The 26,724-nt window shown below is 37.6% G+C and overlaps 1 protein-coding gene, 2 long non-coding RNA genes and 2 other non-coding genes across 5 annotated transcripts in view; 1 reads left to right on the top strand and 4 right to left on the bottom strand.

Annotated features, from left to right (window-relative positions):
- Window positions 1-26,724, bottom strand: part of LOC141381964 (uncharacterized) — a 1,176,553-nt gene that overhangs the window by 927,199 nt on the left and 222,630 nt on the right. The gene's annotated exons all lie outside the window — the stretch shown is intronic.
- On the bottom strand, window positions 79-197 carry LOC137494117 (5S ribosomal RNA). The gene has a single exon (XR_011014092.1). It is a non-coding gene; the product is annotated as a 5S ribosomal RNA (ribosomal RNA).
- LOC137492336 (5S ribosomal RNA) lies at window positions 619-737 on the bottom strand. The gene has a single exon (XR_011012309.1). It is a non-coding gene; the product is annotated as a 5S ribosomal RNA (ribosomal RNA).
- Window positions 4,592-17,555, bottom strand: zgc:174275. Its single transcript, NM_001122627.1, has 3 exons — window positions 17,527-17,555; window positions 16,365-16,512; window positions 4,592-6,288 (listed from the first exon to the last, which is right to left on the bottom strand). The coding sequence occupies exons 2-3, from the start codon at window positions 16,447-16,449 to the stop codon at window positions 5,411-5,413; spliced, it is 963 nt and encodes a 320-aa protein (NP_001116099.1). The 5' UTR covers window positions 16,450-16,512; window positions 17,527-17,555; the 3' UTR covers window positions 4,592-5,410.
- On the top strand, window positions 21,616-25,521 carry LOC103910782 (uncharacterized). Its single transcript, XR_002458561.3, has 5 exons — window positions 21,616-21,679; window positions 22,518-22,614; window positions 23,768-23,812; window positions 24,362-24,456; window positions 24,971-25,521. It is a non-coding gene; the product is annotated as an uncharacterized lncRNA (long non-coding RNA).

Raw genomic sequence — 26,724 nt, 5'->3', positions numbered from 1 at the left:
TTGATGGCGAGAAAAAATAATGGCAGCGAAGCTGTGACACGGGGAAGTCTATCAGCTGCCAAATGAAGGACTTCGAAAAGCTTACACCACCTGGTATTCCCAGGCGGTCTCCTATTCAAGTACTTACCAGGCCCGACCCTGCTTTACTTCCGAGTTCAGATGAGATCGGGCATTTCCAGGGTGGTATGGCCGTAAGCCAAAGAAGCCGTCAAGAGTTGGCTATCTGAAACAGGCGCAGCACCAGGGAGCGAGCGCAGCTCAGCTGGCATCGACACAGCACCGACAGAAACAATGCCCTTGAAGGCGAGAAAAAATAATGGCAGCGAAGCTGTGACACGGGGAAGTCTATCAGCTGACAAATGAAGGACTTCGAAAAGCTTACAGCACCTGGTATTCCCAGGCGGTCTCCCATCCAAGTACTAACCAGGCCCGACCCTGCTTTACTTCCGAGTTCAGATGAGATCGGGCATTTCCTTTTTTTTTTTTTTTTACGAGCGCAGCTCAGCTGGCATCGACACAGCACCGACAGAAACAGTGCCCTTGAAGGCGAGAAAAAATAATGGCAGCGAAGCTGTGACACGGGGAAGTCTATCAGCTGCCAAATGAAGGACTTCGAAAAGCTTACAGCACCTGGTATTCCCAGGCGGTCTCCCATCCAAGTACTAACCAGGCCCGACCCTGCTTTACTTCCGAGTTCAGATGAGATCGGGCATTTCCAGGGTGGTATGGCCGTAAGCGAAAGAGGTTGTCAAGAGTTGGCTATTTGAAACAGGCGCAGCACCAGGGAGCGAGCGCAGCTCAGCTGGCATCGACACAGCACCGACAGAAACAGTGCCCTTGAAGGCGAGAAAAAATAATGGCAGCGAAGCTGTGACACGGGGAAGTCTATCAGCTGCCAAATGAAGGACTTCGAAAAGCTTACAGCACCTGGTATTCCCAGGCGGTCTCCCATCCAAGTACTAACCAGGCCCGACCCTGCTTTACTTCCGAGTTCAGATAAAATCGGGCATTTCCTTTTTTTTTTTTTTTACGAGCGCAGCTCAGCTGGCATCGACACAGCACCGACAGAAACAATGCCCTTGAAGGCGAGAAAAAATAATGGCAGCGAAGCTGTGACACGGGGAAGTCTATCAGCTGCCAAATGAAGGACTTCGAAAAGCTTACAGCACCTGGTATTCCCAGACAGTCTCCCGTCCAAGTACTAACCAGGCCCGACCCTGCTTTACTTCCGAGTTCAGATGAGATCGGGCATTTCCTTTTTTTTTTTTTTTTTTTTCTCTTTTTTTTATTGAACCAATTTCAATTACAATCTTTTACAGTAAATCATAATAAAACAGACATTAAAAGATCTTTTCATATTCAAAAACATTAAAAACGTGGTAGTTTCCAGTTCATTTCTTTAAAAACTTGACATGCTTTGTTCGTCAGAATTTTGTGCAGCTCACTCAAAATGTTCTCATTTTTATGATATACATACAGTTTTTCCACATATCTCTCCATTTTCCTCTTCAAAATTCCCCATACATCCATCACCATTTTCTCTTTTTTTGCCACAATTCTCCTTTCCCACATTGCATTTTTCATCAGCATTATACATAGGTTTACTATTTTCTTATTTTCATTGTTCTTATTCCATCCCAACATAACTACTCTGTTCCATCTGTTTCATTTTCATCCCAGTCTCCAAGTAGTCCTTTAATTAAAACTTTACAATTTTTTAAAAAACCTTCCAATTCTTGACAATATAAAAACATGTGTAAAAAACCCTCTTCTTCTTTTTGACATACTTTACACATTCCACTTCGTTCCATTCCTATCTTGTTTAAAATGACATCAGAAAAGATTGCTTTGTGCCTTATTAAAAATTCTAGACATTCGACTTTTGTTTCTACATACCTTCCTTTCATGTTTCCCCATATTTCATTTGCTTTTACATTTTTGTATTTCTCTATCCAGTATTTGTTTGCTGTTGGTTCTTTAAAAACATTCTCTCTAAAAAAACAATAAATATTTTTCACAGTACATTCATTAAAATTGCATATTTTTTCACCTGTTTTCACATACACTTCTTTTGTTTCTTTTTCTTTTTCAAAATTTTCTATGCTTCTTATCCATTCTTTTGGAATCGCCTGTTTAATTATGTCAAGATTTTTCTCAATTTCCTTTCTGTTGTATTCCTCTTTCGCCTCCTCCATTGTGTCTATAACATATTGTTCAGTTAAAAAGCCTTCTTTAAATTCATTCAACCTTCCCACATCTTATCTCTCGCTGTCCTGGCATCTTTCCCCAATAAAACCCCTAAAATCTTGATTTCTTCTACTTCTTTAAAATTGGTGCATTCTGCTAAATCTGTTTCCTTTCCAAATTTCATATAAACCGTTTTGTCTTCATTTACTTTACTCCCCGACCCGATTTTGCAGTATTTCCTTAAAAACGTCAGTTAAAATTGGAATTAAAATTTCTTTAAAACATACATAAAATTCACTATTTAAACCATCGATTCCTGGACTTTTCCTTTTGTTCAAGTTTTCTATTGCTTTTCTTATTTCTTCTTCCCTTATTTCTTGGTCGCATTCTCTTTTATCCTCTTCATCTATTTTTGTTTTTATCTGTTTTAATAATTTTGCCATTTTGTACTTCATCAACTCCCTGTGTTTTAAATAACTCCTCAAAGTATTTTTTGATTTCTTTTAAAATTTCTTCATTTCCTTCTATGCTTTCTCCTTTTGCCCCTTGTATTATCTTTATTGTTTCTGCTTTTCCTTTTTGTCTTTCTAAATCAAAGAAGAACTTTGTGCATTTTTTTCCCTCTACTACATATTTTGCTTTGCTTCTTAGTCTAGCTCCTTCATATTTCTTTTCTTCTATTTCTTTCAGTTTTCCCTCCATTTCTTTTATTTTTTGAATGTCTGTTTCATTTTTTTCTAGTTCTTTTTCTAAGTTTTCTTTGATTGTCTTTTCTTTGTGTCTTTTATTCTTTATATTATTCTACAGAATGTTAATGTAGATTTTTTAATCAGAAATTTGACATTTTCCCACCATAGTCTTTTGTCTTCATTATAAATCTGGTTTCCTTTTTCCTTTTCTATTATTTCTGTTACTTTTTTAACATAGTCTTCGTTTTTAAAAATTTCACTATTTAATGTCCATACCCCTGGGCCTCTTTGTATTTCTTCTGTATTAAAATTAAAAAATACAAATTTATGGTCACTTAAAACAGTTTCATCGTAGCTTATTTTTTCTATATAAATTTTTATTTTTCTTGTGCATAACACATAGTCTATTCTCGATTGGTTTACAAAATTTCCTACTATTTGTCTTCTAGAAAACTCCTTTTTCCTTCCCATTTCTTTCTCTCCAAATGTCTATCATTCCTTTTTCCTCTATTAGTGATTTTAGTTCTTTCCTTCCCGTGTCTGATTTAAAAACCATACCTTCTGTTATGTCCTGTCTGCTAAAAACAGTGTTAAAATCCCCACATACTATTATTTGTTTATAGTTTTTTAAAAACCTTCTTAATATGTTAAAAAAGCTTTTCTTTTCACTCTCTTCATTTGGTGCATGCACATTAACTAAAATAATATCTTTCCCTTCATATTTTATTTCTAAGATCATACATTTTCCTTGTTTGTCTTTATATATAACTTTACTCATTTGCAGTGCATTCTTCTTTATTAAAATTGCTACTCCTCTCCCAGCTTTCCCATCTCCATTACTATAATAAAAGTCCCCATCCCATTCTTTTTTATATACGTCCATCACCTCATTTTTCCAATTTGTTTCTTGTAAAATAATTATTTCTTCTCTTTTACATTTTTCCTTTACATTCTTAAATTATCTTAAGTCCATTAAACCTCTTGCATTAAAAGACACACAATTTAAAACCCTTAAAAGAAGGAAAAAGGAAATAAAAACCGTCATCTTAGTCCTCTTCTTCTCCCAAACCTCTCAAAGAATCATATCTGTTGTGGCTTTTTAGTTGTCCTTTTTTCAAACCTTTTTTTCTTGCAGTTTCTAATTTTGATGAAGCTTTTGCTCATTGTCTTATTTGTCTTTTCTCAAGTTTGTCTTTTTCTACTTCCTCTTCGTGTTTTCCAGTCTGTCTGTTCCCTTGCTTTGTTCTTTAAGATCCTCTTTTTCAATATCCTCTGTTGTAGTTTGTATTGTTTGTGTCGTTTGTTCCTCTTCATAACTTTCCTTTCCACTGTTTCCTTCGTGCATTTGTCCACTTACCTGGATCTCATCCTCCTCTTCCTCCATCAAATATTCACACTTACTTAAAAAGTTCTAGCAGTCCGGGCGCTTAATGGTATCGCAGTCTCTGGCAAAATGTCCACTTTCCTCACATTTATGGCATTTAAAGTCTGGGCAATCTTTGACCATATGGTCCGGGCTCATGCACAGTCTACAATTCTTAACCTGGTGGCTGTGCATCACCCTAAAATATTGCTGACCTTCTGCCGTTTCCAGCCTTGTGCTGTAAGGAAGAGATATCACTTCTCTGGGGAATCTCACTTTGAGATATCGAGTTCCATCTTCTTTTTCTAGAAAGAAGCATTTCGCAGCATAAAAGAGAGATGAACCAACAAAATAGCCTGAATGCAAATGATTTATTATAAAATGTAACTCATAAAACAGTCAATCAAAACAACCAACAAATGTCTAGGGATACTAATAAAGATAAAGAACTTAGGATATAATCACAACAAAACTTTAACTACATGATATAAGTAATGCAAAACAAAACCATAAGGTTAAAGAGTCAATGAAATGGCAGGTCTTGACATGTGGCTGAGTAGCCACAGGTCCTGGGGTAGCTAGCACAACAACTTTCATATACCCATTGATGAGCAATGCCGGCATCCAATCAGGATTTACCACATACTCCAATCTGGATTTCTCATTTAGGGAGTCAAACAGAACATCATCCAAAACAACACTAGCTATATAATTACACTGGAGTACAGTACAGATGAGATTTCAAGCCGCAGAGGTGCTGTTTGCCAGATGTTTATGAAACTGTTCTTCTCTCAGCCGCCATCATTGTGTTTACATAAATGCGAGAAGCACAACACATTTACAACACCATAGCTGTGGTCACACTAGAATTTGAGCATGCAAAATTCTGTTGTACAGCGCTGTGAAAAGGAGCAGGATTAAACAAGATGATTAAACATTAAAAATGTTTAAAACTGGACATTAAAAACTGTCCAGAGAGGTCATGTTTTGATCTTCGATAGGTCTCACACAGTCAAGTTATGCAATTTTGGCAGGTCAGAGTTCCCCAAGCTTGAACTCTGCAAGGCAATGAACTGCGAAACTTGAGGCACGAACTTGCGTTTCCAGTCTGACGCATTCACATGCGTATAAATGAAAGTCTATAGGAAGAAAAATCCAGTGTGACCGCAGCTTAAGTGCAAGTGAATGGTTTCTCTCCAGTGTGAATCCTCCTGTGGTAATTAAGGGATATTGATTGGCTGAAACTCTTCCCACACTGAGTGCAAGTGAATAGTTTCTCTCCAGTGTGGATCCTCATGTGTCGATTAAGGTGTGATGAGCGGATGAAACTCTTCTCACACTGAGTGCACGTGAATGGTTTCTCTCCAGTGTGGATCCTCATGTGTCGATAAAGGTGTGATGAGCAGGTAAAACTCTTCCAACACTGAGTGCATGTGAATAGTCTCTCTCCAGTATGGATCCTCATGTGTCGATTAAGGTGTGATGAGCGGAGGAAACTCTTCCCACACTGAGTGCATGCAAATGGTTTCTCTCCAGTGTGGATCCTCATGTGTCGATTAAGAGAGGATGAGCAGGTAAAACTCTTTCCACACTGAGTGCATTTGAATGGTTTCTCTCCAGTGTGGATACTCATGTGGTAATTAAGTAATGATAATTGGCTGAAACTCTTCCCACACTGAGTGCATTTGAATGGTTTCTTTCCAGTGTGAATCATCATGTGTTGATTAAAGTGTGATGATAATCTGAAACTCTTCCCACACTGAGTACATGTGAATGGTTTCTCTACAGCGTGGATCCTAATGTGTTGATTAAGGTTTGATGAGCAGTTAAACCTCTTCCCACATTGAGTGCATGTGAATGGTTTTTCTCCAGTGTGGATTATCATGTGAATTTTAAGTTGGCTTTTGCTTGCCAAACTCTTTCCACACTGTGTACAGGTGAAACGATTCTTGTTTCTCCTTTTCAAAATGCCATCAGTCTGCAAATAAGTTTTTTCCTCAATTTTGACATGATGTTCCTCCTCACTCCCCTCATTCTCTTCAATTAGGTCTGAAATAAGCAAAAAAAAAAAACATTAGTTTTCATTAAGTCTTAAAAACTCTCATAAAAAGCTGAAAAGTGAAAAGACACTGAAAACATTGGCTACACACTGTAATTTTGATGCACATTAAATGTAAAATAAATCAGATCATATTGTGTTCAGTCCATTAACGCGTCCACATTAATGGACACATTAAAATTAAATTTTACAATGCAAATTGTGTCAAAGTCGCTTAACATAGAAGCTATAGTAAATTGAAACTGTCAGTTTTCAGAGTTTCTCATAAAAGTAATTTTGATCATTATGATAAGACAGAAAAATGCTGTAAATGTCCTATTTTTATTTGTATATATTCAAGTATATGAATACATGAAATAAATAAATACATCAGATAAAAAGTTCTGGGGTAACAGCTGAACATTGAATATTTGCCTCGCAGATATGAGACATACCTGTACAGCATCTGCATAAAGGCTGGAATGTGCACCTTTTCCCTTGTGTGCTGTTGGGTCATTTTAATCTATTCTGAGGTGATTTTCATGTTTAATTTGAAAAAAAATCTTTCTCTGTGTTTCTGCAAATTGACTGATATTTGTGGCCATCTTATTTTGACATATTCTGGGAAAGTGCTTTGAAATAAAAAAAATAAAAACTCACATAATCATGCATTTATTATTGTTGGCGTTTTCTGTGATGACAGTCAACATTGTTTAATTGGTCTCCACCCATGGGAGAGTTGAAGAGGGCAGCATTATGTGGTGTGTGGAAGGAAGAGAAGTTGACTGAACTGTTGCAGTGCAGGAAACAAGTAGAGAAACCGGGTTGAGACGAGCAGTGTAAACTTAAAAACTGGCAGTGAGAAAAAAATTGAAAGTATGTATTGAAGCAACGAAGCAAAGACTGCTGTCTTGTTACTGAAGTGCTCGTGACGTCTGTGAAGGAGTGCGTCGCCAAAGACTTCAGTGCAGTGTGTCCTGAAAAAAATCAACTTACCAATTTATCTCGCTGACATGGACTCACCGGTTGGGTTCGCCGACGCCTGCAACCTTCAAATCCACACCTCCACATTCGCCATTCCCCTCTCATTTCCCTTAAACCCTCCGCTTCGTGGGTAAGAAGCAAAAGTTTTGGTTTTCTTTGCCCAAATTTTCATTAAATTAATTTTTTCTTGTTTTGTTTTCTCCTCGAACTATTATTATCATCATTATTTTTCCCCGTTTTCAAATCTGACAAATCTGCTGGCCTGAAATGATTTGCAGTTCCCTAAAGGGAACTCTACGCTGCGTCTCTTTTAGAAGAAACAATGGGATACCATCCCTCTCTTATAACCTTCTGAAGCACAGGTGTAATCAATCCAATGTAATTGGCGGGACGCAATGTGCGTGTGGCGTCGGACCAAAGGTATAAAAGCCCCCCACACACAGTGAACTTCAGCTTTTTCTCTCTTCACTCTGTGAATGAGTTTGTTGATTTTGAAGCACTCACAGCACTGATGAGTCACTACAAAAACTATTTATACTGAATAAAAGCACGCACTTTCATTTTCTATTTAAAAAGACGTAAAATGGAAAAGAAATTTAGATCATGTGTACCGCCATGTCCTCGTTTTATCACAGAACAGGATTGATCTGTGTGTGCAGTGCCTTGGTCAGGAGCATGCACAGTCAGCCCTTGAGGGGGGTGGCTATGTGCATTGCGATTCACTTCCTGGCCGAATGCTGCGAAGTCACCGAGCTCTGTTTGATAAAGAGCCGGCGGCAGACGTGCCTCGCGGCACTGGTCCCGCCCGTGCTGAGGCCGAGCGGCGATTAATGTCATGGGGATCGCAGCTCAATCTGGCAGAGAGGATGGAGACAAGCTCGAGGGCTTCTTCTCCTCCTTCTACTGTCAGATCGAGGTCCAGTCAGCGCGAGCTGGAAGCCCGTTCATTAGCTTCTTCCTCTCGTGCTGATGAGCCGCTGCTCCGCCTCCCGGCTTCTGAGGGAGTCGAGAGTATGGAGGGCCTTTGGGGCCAAAATGACGTTCCCCCATTATGCCCCGAATATAATAAGCTGGCAGAGGTCCTGGCCAATCTAACAGCTAAATATAATATTAACTGGGAAGTGGAGAGGCAGGAAGTGCGCCAAAAAACTGGTTTATGTGATGAACGCATCCTGCCATCACGAGATAGGCCTCTGAGGGGGGTCTTCCTTGTAACAAAGATCTCCAAAAAGAGGTCATTTACACATAGAAAAACCCATAAACTACCCGTGTTATAAGCCAGCAAGGATTAATATATTCAGCCGTTGCTGGTTTGAATGAACACGGATGCCTACAATGCCGAAAATGGAGGAGCATTTGGTGCGCCATTTGCTACCTCAGGCATCGTCGGCGAAGACCCCCGCCTTGCCGTCAAAACCAATAAAGTTAACATCTATGTTAGTCAGCAAGACATATGCGGCAGCAGGCCAGTCTGTTGGGTGTCTGCACACGACATAACAGGTGGACCTGCTGAAGGAAGCCCTTGATAATGGCGGGGCGGGGCCCGATACAGTAAGAGAAATGCTTCGGGCCTCGGACCTGTCTCTCCGTGCCACCAAGGAAGTAGCTAGATCTTTAGGCCGCTCTATGGCGGCCATGGTGGTAACGGAGAGACATTTATGGCTAAATCAAGCTGACATCAAGGAGGAAGATAAACGTATTATCCTTGATGCTCCCATTTTGCCCGCAGGTTTGTTTGGTGACTCTGTAGATAGAGTCGCAAAATCGTTTGAGCAGGCGAAAAAGAGATCGGGCTCCTACGGGAGCTTCTTTCACCCTAAAGGGAATCCTTCTGGGGCTCTTCAGCGGGACCAGCCCCAGCCATCAACCAGCTCATCTGCTTGGTATAGAGCTGAGCAAAAAGAGAGTGTGGCTTCCCGTCAGCCCCCAAAAAGGAAATGGGGTGGGAAACGCTCTCAAGAGGCGAAGACGGTAACATATGGTGGTCCGAGGTCCTAGCATTGGGACTTCTTCGGGCAGCCCCCAACGAGTAGCAAAGGCCATCTCTTCGTTGCCCACAGGGGGTCTATCCACCAACCCTCCCATTGTTGGTGCCTTAGGGCGTGGAGACCCCCGGCGTTATCAACAAACGTTTCATTCCAAAAGTGGTGACGTTAGTGGACTCGCCCCCTCTACCGAGGGTCCAAGAGCAGTTATATCAGGGGCCTCCTGTGGTGAGTGTGCCTCAGTGCCCAGAGTTAGCTACTCAGGGGAACATAGAGACCAGACTCGAGAGACTGGTACCCCTGCAGAAATTTTTGGCAGAGTGGAAACGGCTGCCGAATGTTTCGCAGTGGGTCCTGCTTACCATAGAGAAGGGCAACAGAATTCAGTTTGCTTCACGCCCCTCTTGCTTCAACAGGGTGCTCCATACCCTAGTGAAGCCAGAGCAGGCTCTAGTGATGGAACAAGAAGTAGAATCTCTTCTGAGAAAGAGAGCCATAGAACAGATCCCTCCTCTAGACATCGAGTCAGGGTTTTACAGCCGTTACTTCATTGTTCCAAAGAAGGATGGAGGGCTGCGTCCGATATCAGATCTAAGACAGATAAATCGCTCCCTACAAACACTGAAGTTCAAAATGTTGACTATCAGCACAATCGTGTCACAAATACAGTCCGAGGACTGGTTTGTCACGATAGATCTGAAGGACGCATACTTCCACATATCCATCCTTCCAAGTCACAGGAAGTTCCTCAGATTCGCCTTCGGGGGCAAGGCTTATCAGTACAGGGTTTTCCGTTCGGCCTAGCACTCTCACCCCGCACATTTACCAATATCTTTGTTGCAGCTTTGGCTTAGCTGCAGCTACAAGGGATTCGAATTCTCAATTACTTTGATGATTGGCTCATTCTATCCCGATCGAGGGAGTTCGCGGTCCAACATCGAGGTGTTGTTCTTGCTCACATAGAGAAATTGGGGTTGCGGCTAAACCAAAAGAAAAGTGTGCTTGTTCCAGCTCAGACGACCACTTTTTTAGGTGTGCTATGGGACTCCACGACGATGTTTGCGTGTCTGTCCCCTACCCGAATCGACTCCATTCGGGCAGCCGCTAAGAGAATCAGACTGGGCCAAGCCATCACTGTCAAACAATTCCAGAAGCTGTTGGGTCTACTTGCAGGTAGCCCCTTATTGGCCCACACGAGTGTGGTTCTCTGACCTAGTGTCTCTCCTCGACGGTCTCCCATGGAAGATTTCCGTTTAGAGAGACCTCCAGTCCCAGGGATCTAAAAAGATTCCCTGAACCTCAAGAAGACTCCACTTCTGGACTGGGCACACTGCACTCTAGGCATCAAACCAGTGAATGACAAGAAAACGCCACGCGCCTTCGTGATTAAATGCCACCATTTTTCTGAAAACAATGATATTTTAAAGAAAGCTATTAAAATGTAAGCAATCACGACAGCAAACTGGGCTGTCAAAGACAACACAAATGTTAATGTCACCTTCCAGTTAACATTTAAATTACTGCTGTAGCACATGTTCGTTGTTTATTCTAGTTGTCAAGTATATTTTGTCAATGGGGTAGCTTTGTAGTAAACAATGCTGCAAAGGATGCAAATGAGTGCCCAAAAAATTGTGGCCCATTGTCCGTAATCAGCCTCTCTGGAATTCCATGGTGCGCGAATATGGACTTCAAGTGAACAATGACATTAGTAGACCTGGTAGGTCATACCTGGGCTAATACCACATATCTGGAGTTGTAGTCTACCACCAACAGGTATGTTTTGTTTTCCAGCATGAACTCCCTCTCTTTCTTGTGACTCACTCTGTTTTACAGGAGTGTGTGACAGAGTATCGGCTACCCACAAGCTCTTTCCTGGTACATGAACAATGGAGTAGGAGTATCGCATCAGCCACATTTAAATCTCTGGATACGAGAGGGAAGAACATCCAGAGCTTGTGATCCCAAGAGACTCAGTAATGGCCTGTGATCAGTCTCCATTTCAAAATGCTTGCCAATAAAAGTCTCTGAATCTTTCACACGCCCATGTGAGACCCAATGCCTCTTTTTCCACTTGTGCATACCTCTGCTCGGTCTGGGTGACAGATCAGGATGCATAAGCTATAGGCTTCCATCCTTCTTGCCATCTCTGCATTAGGACAGCCCCCAGTCCATAGGACGAAGCATCAGCTGACACTTTGCAGTCTCTGTTTGTCATGAATCGCTAATACAAGTGCAGACTACAATGAATCTTTCAGAGTTTAAAGCAGTTTAGCCTGCTCTGTGCCCCAAAACCAACAGTTCTTTTTCAACAGCAGATCGCAAAGAGCTTTGTCTTTTTCAGCCAGTTGGGGAATGAACCTTCCTAGCTGATTTACCATTCCCAGAAAGCTCCTTAATTCGCTCACATTAGAGGGCTCGGTCATGTTTCTAATAGCTATCGTCTTTATTGGGTCAGGACTAATTCCTTTGGCTGAAATTATGTGTCCTAAGAAATGCACTTTGCACTTTGACAGCTCACACTTCTCAACGTTGAGAGTGATGCCAGCCTTTTGCATTTTCCCCAAAACGACATGCAATCTAAAGTCATGCTGTGGGGGGGGGGGGGGGGGGAGGAGGAGCATGACTTTAGATTGCATGTCGTTAGAAAAGTCAAAAGGCTCGGGCAGCCATTTGCTGAACGTAGCACTCGGTCACGCTGTTCTAGGCGCAGCAACTGCATTTTCTCCGCCATCCATTTCAACTCGAGCTTTCTTCCCACCAAATCTGGGCTTTTACAAGCTAACTTAAGCATCAGTCACATTAAACTACAGAACTTCTGACACCATGCCGTGTATTTTAAATAAAAACTCTGGATTCGAACTGTGTTAATGTGCTCTTTACTGGCAATTTCCAAACAACATTACATACATACATCTGGCTGGACCTTTTGTGTGCTTATAGCTCCCTCTAGGGGTGTTGTAAAGCCAATGCCAACCTATGGATACACAGCAATAACCCCACACTGGAGATCATTAATAATATAATAACTTTAAAACAAAAACGGTTAAAGCATTTTAGAATGACCAAAGCAACATTTGAGATGTTTATAGAATTCTCAGCCTGCTGGTTTGTCTCTTATAACAAATATTTTTAATGCACATTTTGGAATTTGTTCAGTAAAAGTGCTTGCATAGTTAACGCAAGTTTATCTTTTTTTATTGAATAAAGTTTATTCAACTCAGTTATGCTCATGTTTTTTATGCCTATATTGCAAAAGTTATGAGCATCATGATGTTTCTATCAAACGATTTTTTATGCTCATAGCCAATGCAAAATAAACTTAAAAATAGGTGGCTGGAAACGTAAGGCTAAGCGAGAAATACTGCTTCATCTTTAAAAAAGGCGAAGAACCCGACAGAAACTCAGAGTTTAGAGAAAAAAAACCTGACCAAGTTAGGTTCACAGGATAAGTGACCACGGTAACAGACTTTGGGCTCTATTTTGACGGTCCATGCGCAGAGCAGGGCGTGTCAGGAAGCGTTTTTGCTCATTTAAGAACGGGAAATTGGCCTTACGCCACGGCGCATGGTCTAAAAGTGTTGAGTTTATTTTCTTAATGAGTTATAGGTGTGTTTTGAGAATAAACTAATTAGAGTCTCATCTCCCATTACCTTTAAGAGTCAGCTGCCAAGAGCGCATTCACTATTTACAGGACGCAAAGTAAGTCTAAGTGGAAAAAATGAGCATTTCACAAGCAAACAGTTAACAGTTTTTTAACAGAAAACTGTTAAACAGAGCATCTACTGCGTGAGAATGAGAGATAATGGAACTACTTTCACATTCGCTCTTGGATAGGGAAACCTTTACGGACAGACATCAATTAGTCACTAAATAAATATTTTGTTTGTTAAGCGCAAATATTCGTTTCAAAACTATTCCTAAATTCAGTTCTAATTTCCAGCAAACGAATAAATGAATAATAATAGCAAAATGTGCTCAAAAACCTGAGTAATATCCTAAAACACATGCTTTGCCCTATATGGTCTAAAACCTGACAGGTGGGCAAATCTAAGCTTGTTTTTAATAAAACAAATATAAATATGGATATAATAAATAATACTGCTAATAATAATAACATTATACAAAAGCAAATTGTTATGAATGAACTGAAAAAGCCTCCCGAGATGAAGAAGGTGATTTTTCATATTTATGTAGGCTAGGAAATAATATGTTTTGTAATATTTTAATCCTTTATATTTATATCATATATATATATATATATATATATATATATATATATATATATATATATATATATATATATATATATATATATATATCCTTAATATTTAATTTTTTTCATATGTAAAGATATTTGCCTATGGGCGCACAAATGAGCGCTAATGCATTTGCTATTTAAACAGCGTAGCACAACGCCTCAAATAGACTCTTTTGCCAAGCTGAAACTACCAAAAGACTATTGCGCTGCGCCTTGCGCCACACTGCGCCGGGTGTATGATAGGGCCCTTTGAGTAAAAGTTACCTCTCTTTCAGAACAGGCTTGACTTACCCTCCTTTCTCCAGTTTGACAAACTTGCCATTTTTAAACGGAAAACCCAGAGTTTCTCTCAATTAAGGGCAAAAATACTCTGAGTTTTCACTTAACCTTCTGACTGGAACGGGCCCTGATCTCATATGCTATTATTTTAGAACCAGTTGCCTATTGGATAAATGACCAGGAACAATAAACAGCTACTTGCTATACAAACAAGTGTGTTCATGACTATACATAGCAACAAAAACAAGAAAATTTGAAAATATGGCTTTGCAACATCAAGCAGCATTAGGCATGGGCCAGTACAAGATTCTGACAGCATGATAAGCTTGAATAAAAATATCACGGTTTCACAGTACTGTGATAACTGCTCTAACAGATATTCTTTTTAAATGTCTGGGTAAAAAACAAACACTTTTTCCCCTTTGAACACAATATATTTTCTTTTGATTAACTTTGAAAGATTTTGGAGCAGTAAACATGTCAGGCTAAATAATTCAACTGAATCATTGACTCCTGCGGTCTTCATTTGTTTTAAATAACACAGATTTCTTTACAATTTAAAACGGCATCTTTGGATATCTTTTTCTGCTGGAGATACTGTTGTCCTGAAAACTAAAAAAAAAAAAAAAAAAACTATATATATATATATATATATATATATATATATATAGTTATATATATATATATACCGTGGGGACAGTACAGCAGTACAGCCATGGGGACAGTACAGCAGAAAATATTGGGGATTTTAAAACAACTTGCCAGGTGTCCTCGGAAGAACAAACTCAGGAGACCACGAGAACAGAGAACGCGTTCTCTGAGAAATGAGATACTGCGTTCTTCCTGATGGTCAGGTGACGTTCAGGCATTTTAAATGGAAAATTATTTAAACATTACTGCATTCATACAACAAGTTATTGTTTTTCCCCTTTTCAAAATACATACTCTGAATAAAGACATTACAGATATACGCTGCACAATATAAATAAAACAGATTTCAATACGAATTTCAGCAAAATAAACTTCCTTAATGAGTTTATTCATTTATTAACAGGGCTCGAAATTGCAACCATTTTGGTCGCATATGCGCCCGAAATTTAAGCTATGCGACCTCATAATATATATTGGGAGCATTCGTGCGACTGCATATAATGGTTGTAGTGCGACCTGTTTTTTTTTTTTTCTAAAAACGTGGTAAAATTGGTCTTCCCTGCCACTATATTGGTTCATATTAGCTCTCAATCACTCAAGACTTTCCGCTGTCAGATGACAGGGAGGGAGCTTTTGTGATTGCGGGGAATGCAAACGGCTGAAGAGTGAAAAGTACACTGACTTTAGATGCGTTGCATAGCCAACACAATCTCACGGCAATTCATAACATTTTCATACGTTTCTTTATGAGATCAGGCTGCAACAGCGCAAATGTCCGCTAAAACACCATCGCCAAAGAAGCTTGCCTTTACTGCTTTTAAACTGATGCGGGTTATAACAAAGAACAGTGTTGCGCCAGTTGTCATCGGGAGAATCCTGCTCTGCCCCCCTCGTATTGGGCCGGCTGACTCGCATGTTTTTCCGCAAACACAGAAAAATGTAATTCAGCGCGTAACGAGGCTGAGCATTGAGCATTGAGGTGTATGTTATGTTTCTATTTAATTACTGATGACTGATTTGCAGCTTTCGGCATTGAATTGAATGATTTATTATATTATTTTGTTTGTTTTGTAGCAGAAATATTATTTATTCAATTGACACGCATATAAAAACAATAGTACAAAAAAATATTTCTTACTAAAATGCTTCATTTGTGTTTGATGCAAACCATCAATTTATTTTTCATAAAGTAACAGTAGGACTTTATATAGCAGATAACTTACATTAAAGCACATTCAAGGCAGCATGATGAAGAGAAATATAATTCATTATTAGTATTATTGTCATCATCGTCATCATTAATATTTTATAATTATTCAACACTCATTTTGGAATTATTGCACAAATATTAAGTCATCTCAGCATTAGTTAGATAGTTGTTTCTGGGTTTTGTTAGTCCTAGTTGATGTTGTTTTCAAATACAAATAAATACCTTAATATACAACTTGTCAAATATATCATTCATTTTTGGTGGGTGCTCCTAAATTTTTTCTGGTGCTCCTAAACATTTCAGATTGGGAGCACCGGTGCTACCAAGTCAGAAAGTTAATTTCGAGCCCGATTTAATTTAGTATTCTTATTATTAAAATATATCTGAATGAGGATCAGATGACTGAGATAGAGGTAAAGTTGGTTTTATATTGGCACATTCTGACTTTCCCCTTAATAATATAATTTCATAAAAGTATTATTTGCAAACGCAAAATAGTGAAATCATATTAGCAGCCAATGACTATCAAAGTACAACATTGTTCACAGTCCAATAAACAGTGTTAATGTTGTTTTCAAGCCACACTTGCATCCTAATTCAGATCGAATATTCAAAGTAACATGGTAAACAATATAGAGACTTCTAAATGAACGAATGTGCGAATATAAAACCAACTTTACCTCTATATGACTGAGTTGGTGTTTGAGAATGAAAACCAACCTGTTTGTTCCTGCAGATCTTCATGTTTGACTGTGAATGTTTCTTCAATCTTCACATCTTCACTCTCCTCTTTAATAAACGCCATCTTTATAACAGTGTGGAGATCAGGCACTTCAGCAGTTTTTCCTCTGCATTTGGACACTTTATTCTGTTTAAAATGAACAAAACAATAAAAATGTCATGTTTAAATATATAAAACAATGAACAGAAACAAAATAACTTCTCTTCAACACTTGCTTCAACAGTTTCTTTATATGAGAGTAATTACAAAAAAAAAAAATCAGGTACGTCCGAGCATAGAGGTAAAGTTGTTTTTATATTTGCACATTCAGACTTTTCCTTTAATAATAACATTTCATAAAAGTGTTATTTGCAAACTCTAAATAGTGAAATCATATTAGCAGCCAATGACTATCAAAGTACAACATTGTTCACAGTCAATTAAACAATGTTGTTTATAAGTCATACTTGCATGCTAATTGAAATCTAATATTCAAAGTAACATGGTGAACAATATAGAGACTTATAAATGAACGAATGTGTAAATATAAAACCAACTTTACCTCTATAGTCTGAGCTAGAAAGAATGAGCTGATTAAAACTAGTACTCCGTTTCTCATACATAGTGATGTATATTTAGAATGGAATGACATTATGCTATTTAATTAATTAAACCTTCATTAAAACACCTATTACACACTGTTTCTTATAGATAGAGGTAAAATTGGTTTTATATTCGCACATTCAGATTTTCTCCTTAATAATATAATTTCATAAAAGTATTATTTGCAAACCATAAATAGCTAAATCATATTAGAATTCAATGACTATCAAAGTACAACATTGTTCACAGTCAAATAAACAGTATTAATGTTGTTTTCAATTCACACTTGCCATGCTAATTCCGATCAAATATTCAAAGTAAATAAATAATATAGAGACTTCTAAATGAACGAATGTGTGAATATAAAACCAACTTTACCTCTATTATTCAAATAACCCTCATTACTGTGAGTAAAATAATACTACACAGTATAAAGTGTTAAAATAATGTTGTCAACAGCAGCATTATGCATTAACAGCACAATTTAGCATCGGGTGAAAAAAAAGCCTGAAACTTTAATCAATCGCTTAATATAAGTGTTAATGCTTTAAAACAAACCTTTTCCAGCTGAATCCAGCGCAAGAGCGGCGCAGACTTATGACGTCACACCACACCAAAATAAAAGTCTTTTCTCCCTCGTTTTCCACTTACTCTCTCTCTCTCACACACACACACACACACACACACACACACACATATATATATATATATATATATATATATATATATATATATATATATATATATATATATATATATATTCAGTATTTGGAGTTGATCAAAACCTTTACTCTAAACATTTTAAGACAATTTAAAAAAAAACTTGTTTAATCCACTAAGACTAAGGGCCCTATCATACACCCGGCGCAGTGTGGCTTTTATGTCTTTTTCATCTCGGGAGGCTTTTTCAGTTCATTCATAACAATTTGCTTTTGTATAATGTTATTATTATCAGCACCCTGCTGAAAAAACCAGCAAAGACCAGCATGATTTTCATGCTGGTCTATGCTGGTCAATGCTGGTTTAGCTGGTTTACCAGCTTGGTCTTGCTGGTGATGCTGGTAGACCAGCTTGGTTTTGCTGGTTGACCAGCTTGGTCTTGCTGGTAGACCAGCTTGGTCTTGCTGGTGATGCTGGTGGACCAGATTGGTCTTGCTGGTGATGCTGGTAGACCAGCTTGGTCTTGCTGGTGATGCTGGTAGACCAGCTTGGTCTTGCTGGTGAAGCTGGTAGATAAGCTTGGTCTTGCTGGTAGACCAGCTTCGGCTTGCTGGTCAGGCTAGTCTACCAGCTTGGTCTTGCTGGTCATGCTGGTCTACCAGCTTGGTCTTGCTGGTTATGCTGGTAGACCAGCTTCGGCTTGCTGGTCATGCTTGTCTACCAGCTTAGTATTGCTGGTGATGCTGGTCTATGTTTGGTGGACAAGCAAGACAAAACTACCACCCAGATAGCATACAGTTCTGGGCCACATCTGGGCCAACTAAGGCACATATGGCTCACTTCTGGCAATGGCAGGAGACATATGGGCCAGATGTGGCCCGTATGTGTCACACCGGGTGTAGTGTGAGTTGTGGCCTGCTGTATGTGGGCCAGATGTGGCCCGTGTGTGACACCCCGGGTGTAGTGTGAGTTGTGGCCTGCCGTATGTGGGCCAGATATGGCCCGTATGTGTCACACCGGGTGTAGTGTGAGTTGTGGCCTGCTGTATGTGGGCCAGATGTGGCCTGTGTGTGACACATCGGGTGTAGTGCATGTTGTGTATTTTTAGTTCCGGTTTAACTTTAAATTAACGGGAGCCTTTGAAGTGGTTACAAATTATTAGAAATTGAAAATCAAAGTTAATTTGTCTTTCTAAGTCTGTACACTTTCATTTTATGAAGTAGAAAATAGAAAATAAATATTGTAAATTAATGTAATGTGATGCAAGGATTTACATTTTTCCGATTGGCTACTTCTGCCTGTGGACTGCATACCTAATGAGTGGGAGGGGCTTGCTGCTCAAACAAAACACAGACTCTGATGTGAAGCAACAGCAGTTCTGTGTTTCCTGTGTTTTATAAACATTATTGTCCCTCATCAGGCAGTGAGAGCGCTACACCTTCTCTGAAAATAATAACATTGCATGTTCTAAATAAGACTTTCTGAGATTGAAAATGATTCTTTAGGTTATTAAGAATAGGAATAAGCTATTGCTTATCCGGGAAAGTATATGTTTGTAACCTTATCACATATTAATTCAGTTTATTTCCTCAATAATGGATTTATTTTTACTTTAAGGCTGCTATGAATATAAATTTATATTATCTGTTATATGTAAATGTTCCAGCATGAGTAAAAATTTTTTTTTTCATATTACCTGGTATATCTATAAATGTCTATAAATGCAATGAGTTTTATCATTTATTATGTTTTGATCCATTAATGTTTTGTTCAGTTCCATTTGAATGAATTAAGACAGTGTTCTACCGCCACCTACTGGGTGGATTTAATTTGCTATTAGTACTACTTTTTAACGAACAATTTTACAAATGAATTCATAATCTAATAATACTGAATTAAAGTGCTGTTTTCTTGGTGTTATTTTTTGCAATTCTACATTTTTATAATGATTTTGTTTGATTAAATGCCACATACAACATTGTTCTTTTTTATTTAATTTGAATATTAAATAGACATAAATGTTTTGTTTATGAATAAAATAACTATATAGAAAAAAATGTCAGAGAACTGAGCAGTAGAATGTGAATAACATGAATGTGTTCGTAAATAAACTGATCTTTGTAAACAAAACAAAGTTTTATTTACTTATTCTACAGAACACAAAAAATAATAAAAATAAATCTGACCAATTTTAATGCGCACACCTAACCCCGCTCCTAACCCGACCCCTCACTTTGATGTCACTAGCTCTATTTGAGTGCATTGTTTCTGACATTGCATGTCAAACTGTGTGTCTCAGCTTGCATATGCAAGTCTGCAATCAGATACTAATGCTTCTGCAACACAGCCCTGAGGGTACAATCCTCAGTGCAGGGAAACACCACACATTATCTTAATCACAAACTACAGCAAATTTAGTTTATCCAAAATTCACTTATACTGCAAATTTTTGCACTATGGAAGAAACTGGAAACCAACAGAAACAACATGCAAACTCAACATAGAAAGGCCCAAAAGTCTATCCTGGTTCTGAGTGTGTGCACCTGTAACAGCGTCAACAAATTTTATAGACAATATGCTATCAATAAGCATGTTAATTAGCAATTAGTTGATTGTAAATATATCTTAAAGTGTTATAGTTTTTATATAACAAGCTACTGAATATTAAAAATAACATATTACATAACAGAGCAAGGACATGTTCACAGTATGTCTGATAATATTTTTTCTTCTGGAGAAAGTCTTCGACTAGAATAAAAGCAGTTTTTAATTTTTTTTAAAAGTGTTTTAAGGTCAAAATTATTAACCCCTTTAAGCTATATATTTTTTCGACAGTTTCAGAACAAATCATTGTTATAAAATAACTTGCCTAATTACCCTTACCCTAATATATATATATACAGTGGCGTAGCGCAAAATGCGGAGGCCCCCCTGCAGGGATCGCTGACGGGGGCCCCTGATGAAGGGGGGGGGGGGGGGGGGGGTACGTCATACGTCAATTTGCATATCACTGACGTCATCACGTTCTACCGTTTCTGTTTAACAGCCTATGGTTAATAAAGGGGTATTTATAATTGCACTACACTTTATATAAGCATGTTTATTTAACTACAATTTTTTTGCTGTTTGAATACAATATATCATTATAAATGTGTAACGTTAGTGAATGTGCAGTAATCTCTCATATAAAATAAACTCAGACAAGTTCAGAAACTGTCACTAAAATATCTGTGATTGTGAACAAGAAAAGAATAAACGGTCCAAATAAATTGTTAAAATAAAGTAGAAGTAGATCGGTTTGACTGTACAAGGGAAATACCTTCACACTGCCTGCTAAATCATTTGTCGTCGGTACGCAGAGGGGTGATCTGCTCTCGGGCTGCAGGTGGGAGAGGCTGCTGTACGAGGACTGACTGGGCTGCCTGTCAGTGCTGTGAGGCGGGGGAGGGGCCGGCGGCATCACACGCAGCTCGTTGAGAAGAGTAGGGACGGTACAGTATGGACAAATGACAGTCTAAAAAATCTCCAATAACACACAAAAAGTCGCTAGATTTGTCGCTAGGGGTGTCTGAAAAGTCGCTAAATATAGTGACAAAGTCGCTAAGTTGGCAACATTGGCTGCAAGCAATCAGAATGAAGTAGTCCACCGCTTGAGAGGTGTTCAGAGAACACAGACGTGTGAACTTTGGTTCCGACCACAGTTGTTCCCAACAGTTTATTGAAAATCACGACGACGCGGGGCCCCGTAATCACGCGGGGCCCCCCCGCGGTGCGTGCCCTGCGGGCCCGTCCGCTACGCCACTGTATATATATATATATATATATATATATATATATATATATATATATATATATATATATATATATATTTATTCATTTATTTATTTACTTATTTAAAAACATAATCATAAACTGCCCCCTGGTGGCGAATATGTGTTTCGCTTCATCCTTGCATTACGGTGGAGTGGGCGGAGCCTCGTGAATGACGGTTAATTTTTTCAAACGAGGAAGTGAAGTCAAGTCCGCCATTTCATCTTCTTCTTTTTATCGGGTAAGTTATTATTTTAAAATCATATTTGTGAGATATTTGTCGTCAGGCAATGTTTTTATTAGTTAGAAAAGCCCCTGTTTTGAATAGTGATAAAACTGTAACTTATATGTGGATAATATGGCTAAAAACGGCTAAGAATGATGGCCGCCGTCAGTTCAGTAATCTGTTAAGTTGATTGTGCTCGGGGTTTTAACAAATTCATTTAAGTTACAATTGTCCTTTTACGCTCGTCATTCCCAATTAAATGATTAATAAGACGTGTTATATGAAGAACAGCGTCGAAACGGGAGCTTGAATGAATGAATCATATGCTGTCCGTTTTATACAGTTGTAATAGGTGCCGAGTTCTGCTTTTGTACTGGTTTTAGTTCAAACACTGAACGAACAGTCTCTTTTTGGTAACGTTAATCCTAATGATCTTGATTTGCTTGTTAATGTGTGTTTTGTCAAGTTTCAGCAAAAGTTTGCAGAGTAACAGTATGTGGTTCATGCTGGCCACTGTTGAGACTGGTCTGCATTAAAAAAATTTTAAAGCCAAAACGTTTGAAAAAAAATCCACAGTTGAAACATGATGTGTTAAATGACTTATGAAGGAAATTAATTAGCTAAAAAAGAAGGCTAAGTGTGTTATGAAATATTAAACCTTGTTAAAAAATAAAATCAATTGTGTTAAATAAGCTTAAAATCCATATCTTATGTTTTATATTACTTTAAAACAGCCTGGAAACTGAATTGCACCATTAATCTTGTACATATGTATCAAGTCCAAACAAATGGTTTTGTGGCAAGTAAAAATAATATTTTTATAAATTGATTGTATTGTATTAATTTGTTACAGAAAAGAAAGGAATCATGCAAGGATGCAAGCTGAAGGAAAGGACAACTCTCACATCAGTGCATTACTTATTGTTTGACTTCATCATCAAGCACACCAGGTACAATATTGTACATATTTTGTAACTTGTATATGTCAGACTGGTTGTTGGGAACTGAAATAATATATTTTATGTTTTATTTATTATTAAAATATTACAAGATTTATTGCTGCTATTTTATCACTGTGTGAGGTCATAGCTTATTTAAAATATCTATTAAAAAAATCAAATTTGACAGAAAGTCTAAATGTTTCCACAAGGTAATTTATTGAATTGTTTTCTGAAAATGTAAAATTTGAAAGTATTGGTGAGCTGGAAAAACACAGTCTGTTGACGTAACTTTTATTTTTATCTTAACTTTTTATTTTATGTTAAAAGTAGATTAATTTACCTTGGATCGCATGTTTAAGTTATAATTTCAGAGTGAAAAATGTAAAAGAAAACCATTGAAAACAATGGCATAATGATTTTGCTTGTTCACAAGAGGTACTTGATTTATTTTTCCTGTAGTGATACATAAGTTTTTAAGACTAATGCTTGACACTTAAATTTTAAAGGGATAGTTCACCCAAAAATAATGACATCTTTTATCCTCCACTTGTTTCAAAATATTTTTTTTTGTTCTGTTGAACATAAACTCAGACGGTGCGGTGCACAGTGGATAGCTCTGTTGCCTCCCAGCAAAAATGTTTCTGGTTCGAGCCTCGGCTGGGTCAGTTGGCATTTCTGTGTGAAGTTTGTATGTTCTCCCCGTGTTGGGCGGGGGTTTCCTCCGGGTGCTCCTTTTTCCCCCACAAGACATGCGGTACAGGTGAATTGGGTAAGCTAAATTGTCCTTAGTGAATGTGTGTAAATGAGAGTGTATGGGTTTTTCCCAGTGATGTGTTGCAGCTGGAAGAGTATCTGCTGCGTAAAACATGCTGGATAATATGACTGTTCATTCCACTTTGGTGACCCCAGATTAATAAAGGGATGAAGCTGAAAAAAATTGAATGAACACAAACCCAGTTTTTCCTACTATGTTAATCAATAGTTACAGGTTTCTAACATTCTTCAAAATATCTCCTTTAGTGTTTAACAGATTCAAACTGCTTTGAAACAAGTAGAGGATGAATAAATGGTGGCAGAATAGTAAACTATATCTTTAAATGTTTTATTCTGTAAGTTATGTGTATTCATATTTGTCTTGTCTTTTGTCATATTGTCCTTTTAGCTCAGATTGTGATGGACCTGGAATGCGACACCAGTTACTCTTAAAGCCTGATTTATACTTCTGCGTCAGGGGACCGGCGTAACCAACGGCGCATGCAACGCGCGTGGCTGTGCATTTATACTTCTGCGCGCTGTCTCTGTTGGTCTGCATTAACACTTCCGAAACGCTAGTTGGCAGTGAGGTTTAAATGTTCCTCTGTGTCGAGTTTCTTCGCTACTTTTTTGCTTTTCCTGAACACTTCCGGGATGTACAAGTGGCTCAAACTCGCTCATTTTGAGGCAGGAACCGGTGGACGTACAACAACTTTAACTATGAGGTAAACACAAAACAAAACTTTCCATCCGGAGCTCCTTCACGGTACTCCACACTTGTAAACAATCGCTCGCTCACATTCGCGCTGCTCTCGGTCCCGCCCAGACTCGTCAGCGCTACCAAGCCGACCAATCACAGAGCTTACGCTAGGCGTCGTTACGACGTGTAGTCACATTTTTTGAGAAGTGCACGTCAGTGACGGCGATGGCCACGGCGAAGGGCTATGCGTCAGCGCCATAGCATACGCCGGCGTTTGACGCAAAAGTATAAATCAGCCTTAAGTCAAGAACCAAATGAAGCACCAGAGTACAGATTATGGAGGTATCTGAAGTTGAACTAACTGGAAGCAGGGAACCATACTAATAAAGTTCCTTAAGGTAAAAGCACCTGCTTTATTTTGATAGGAAGTATTTTTTTATAGAGTTCTATTGTTTTATTCTTATTCTAATTTTATTTTCTTCATATACTGAATGGAAGTCATTCAAATTTCACAACAAATGATTTGCAGATTGAATATAAAATATAATGACATTTTAATACATTATTTCTTTTGGTTATTCTTTACATCTATATATGGGCAAGTATTTAATCAATGAAAATAATTTTAAACTACTTAACTAAACAAATTACTCTGTTGGACCCTAATATTTAAAATAGCAAAATCCTCAAACTAACACACACTGTGAATGCATTCTCACATTCATACACTCAAAAACACACATTCATACAACAGTCTGTCTCAGTCTGACTCACACACAACATCCTCTCCCACATATTTTTCTAGCAAACCTCCACCACAAGCTTGTCCTTTTATGTTGCTTTTATTTCAAATATTTTAGAGCATGATATAGTCCAGGTTTTTATCACTAAGTATTTTTTTTTTCCATTCAGCAGGTTCCTTGTAAAGATGAACCCAGGGAAGGATCGAAAGTGGAGAAGACCAGATCAAGAAAGACTACATCAAGATCTGCGGTCAGTTCAAAGGTACTTTCACTAATTACCAAGATTTCAGACTATGAATTGATGGAGAAAACTTTGAGTGTCAGATCTTCCTACATCGCCTAGCAAAAATTCTTCCCAGTGTCTTGTAGTAGAAGTGATGCAGTCAATCGAGTTTACATTATTTCGTAAATTGCTTTCTGATTTAATAAAAAATATATTAACCAAACTTGATTAATGTAACAATTTTGATGAAAAGGGCATGTTTTACTAGAGCTTTTAGCACAAAGGCACCCCCATCTTGGAATATTACTGTGTCTGACGTCACGGGGTTGGTATGCTAGAAACGTTTTTGAATGAGGTATTTGTATGATTTATACATAGTCTGTCTTAAAGCGTCACTAAATTGTACAGGCATTACAGGTCAAAGCAATCTGTTGTTACATTTATCAAAATAAACAATAAGGCTCTTAAAACACTGCTTTGAAAAATGTAGAAAATGTAAAAAAATATTTCAAATATTTTATAATATTAATAATATTATAAGGAAGTATAAAACCTTCCTAAGCTTGAAAATATACTAAACTTCCTTAAAGGAAATAAACTTCCTTTGTTAAAATTCCTTTTTATGTAGTCTTGTAATTAAACAATTAAACCATTCAAACAAGTTTACACTTAAAAAAGGTCCGTAATGAAAATCCGATTTTTTTTCCCAAATGTAACTAACTAAAATAGTACCCTGTACTTTTACTCTGTATTAGTATTATTTACTAAAATTTGTTTTATTTTAGCAATATAATAGTATTTATAGTCCTTTAATTTAATGTAATTTAATTTTCAGTTCTCTTTCCATCTATAAAAACATTTAAAAAATAATTTCACAAGCACATTTAAAATAGGTTTAATACTATGAAATATTATATTAATATTATTATTTTTTTTTATAAATCGATAGGTAGTTCCTATGGAATGTTTTTGTGTATTGCTGAGAATACATTTCAGGTGTTCAATACGTTGCTTGTCAGTCTTAAAAATAAAAATAGGTGCTTAAAAAAGTGCTTAAAAGTCCTTAATTTTAATCGAGTTGTGCCAGTATGTACTCTGCAAACAGCACCTTTTAATTGTTGTCTTCTCCTATTTTCAGGATGTTTTGTATTGGACTGTTTTTTTTTACTTTGACCCCCTGACCTCACTCTTGGACTGCCCTGTTGGATTTTCAGTTTATTTAATAAATTATTATTTTTTTTGGTTCTGGGTAGATGCTAATAAATATTTAGTTGTAATTATTTAATGTAAATCAAAGGCGGCAACACCAAGGCTCCAAAAATACAAATTTATTAAATTAAAAAGGCTGACACAGAACGTGTAACGTTTCGAGCCGCTGGCTCTTCATCAGACAAAGTCTTTTTCGTTGTAATTATTTAAGCAATATGTTTTTGTTAAATATGCGATTTCTGTGTTTGTTCTGTCTACTCGTACTTGTTTATCTTGTTTCTGTAATTATCATTTGTTTATTTGACCCTTGCCTCGTCTCTGATCTTGTTTTTGGATTGCCCTTTATATATCTTTTTAATTATTGGTTCTGGTTATATGGTTATAAAATATCTGTTAATTTAATTTATATGCATTTTATTAAAAAAAAATATATATATATATATATATATATATATATATATATATATATATATATATATATATATATATAT

The sequence above is a fragment of the Danio rerio genome, chromosome 4 (assembly GCF_049306965.1).
Source record: "Danio rerio strain Tuebingen ecotype United States chromosome 4, GRCz12tu, whole genome shotgun sequence".
NCBI lineage: Eukaryota > Metazoa > Chordata > Actinopteri > Cypriniformes > Danionidae > Danio > Danio rerio.
This window is presented reverse-complemented; position numbering and strand designations above follow the sequence as displayed.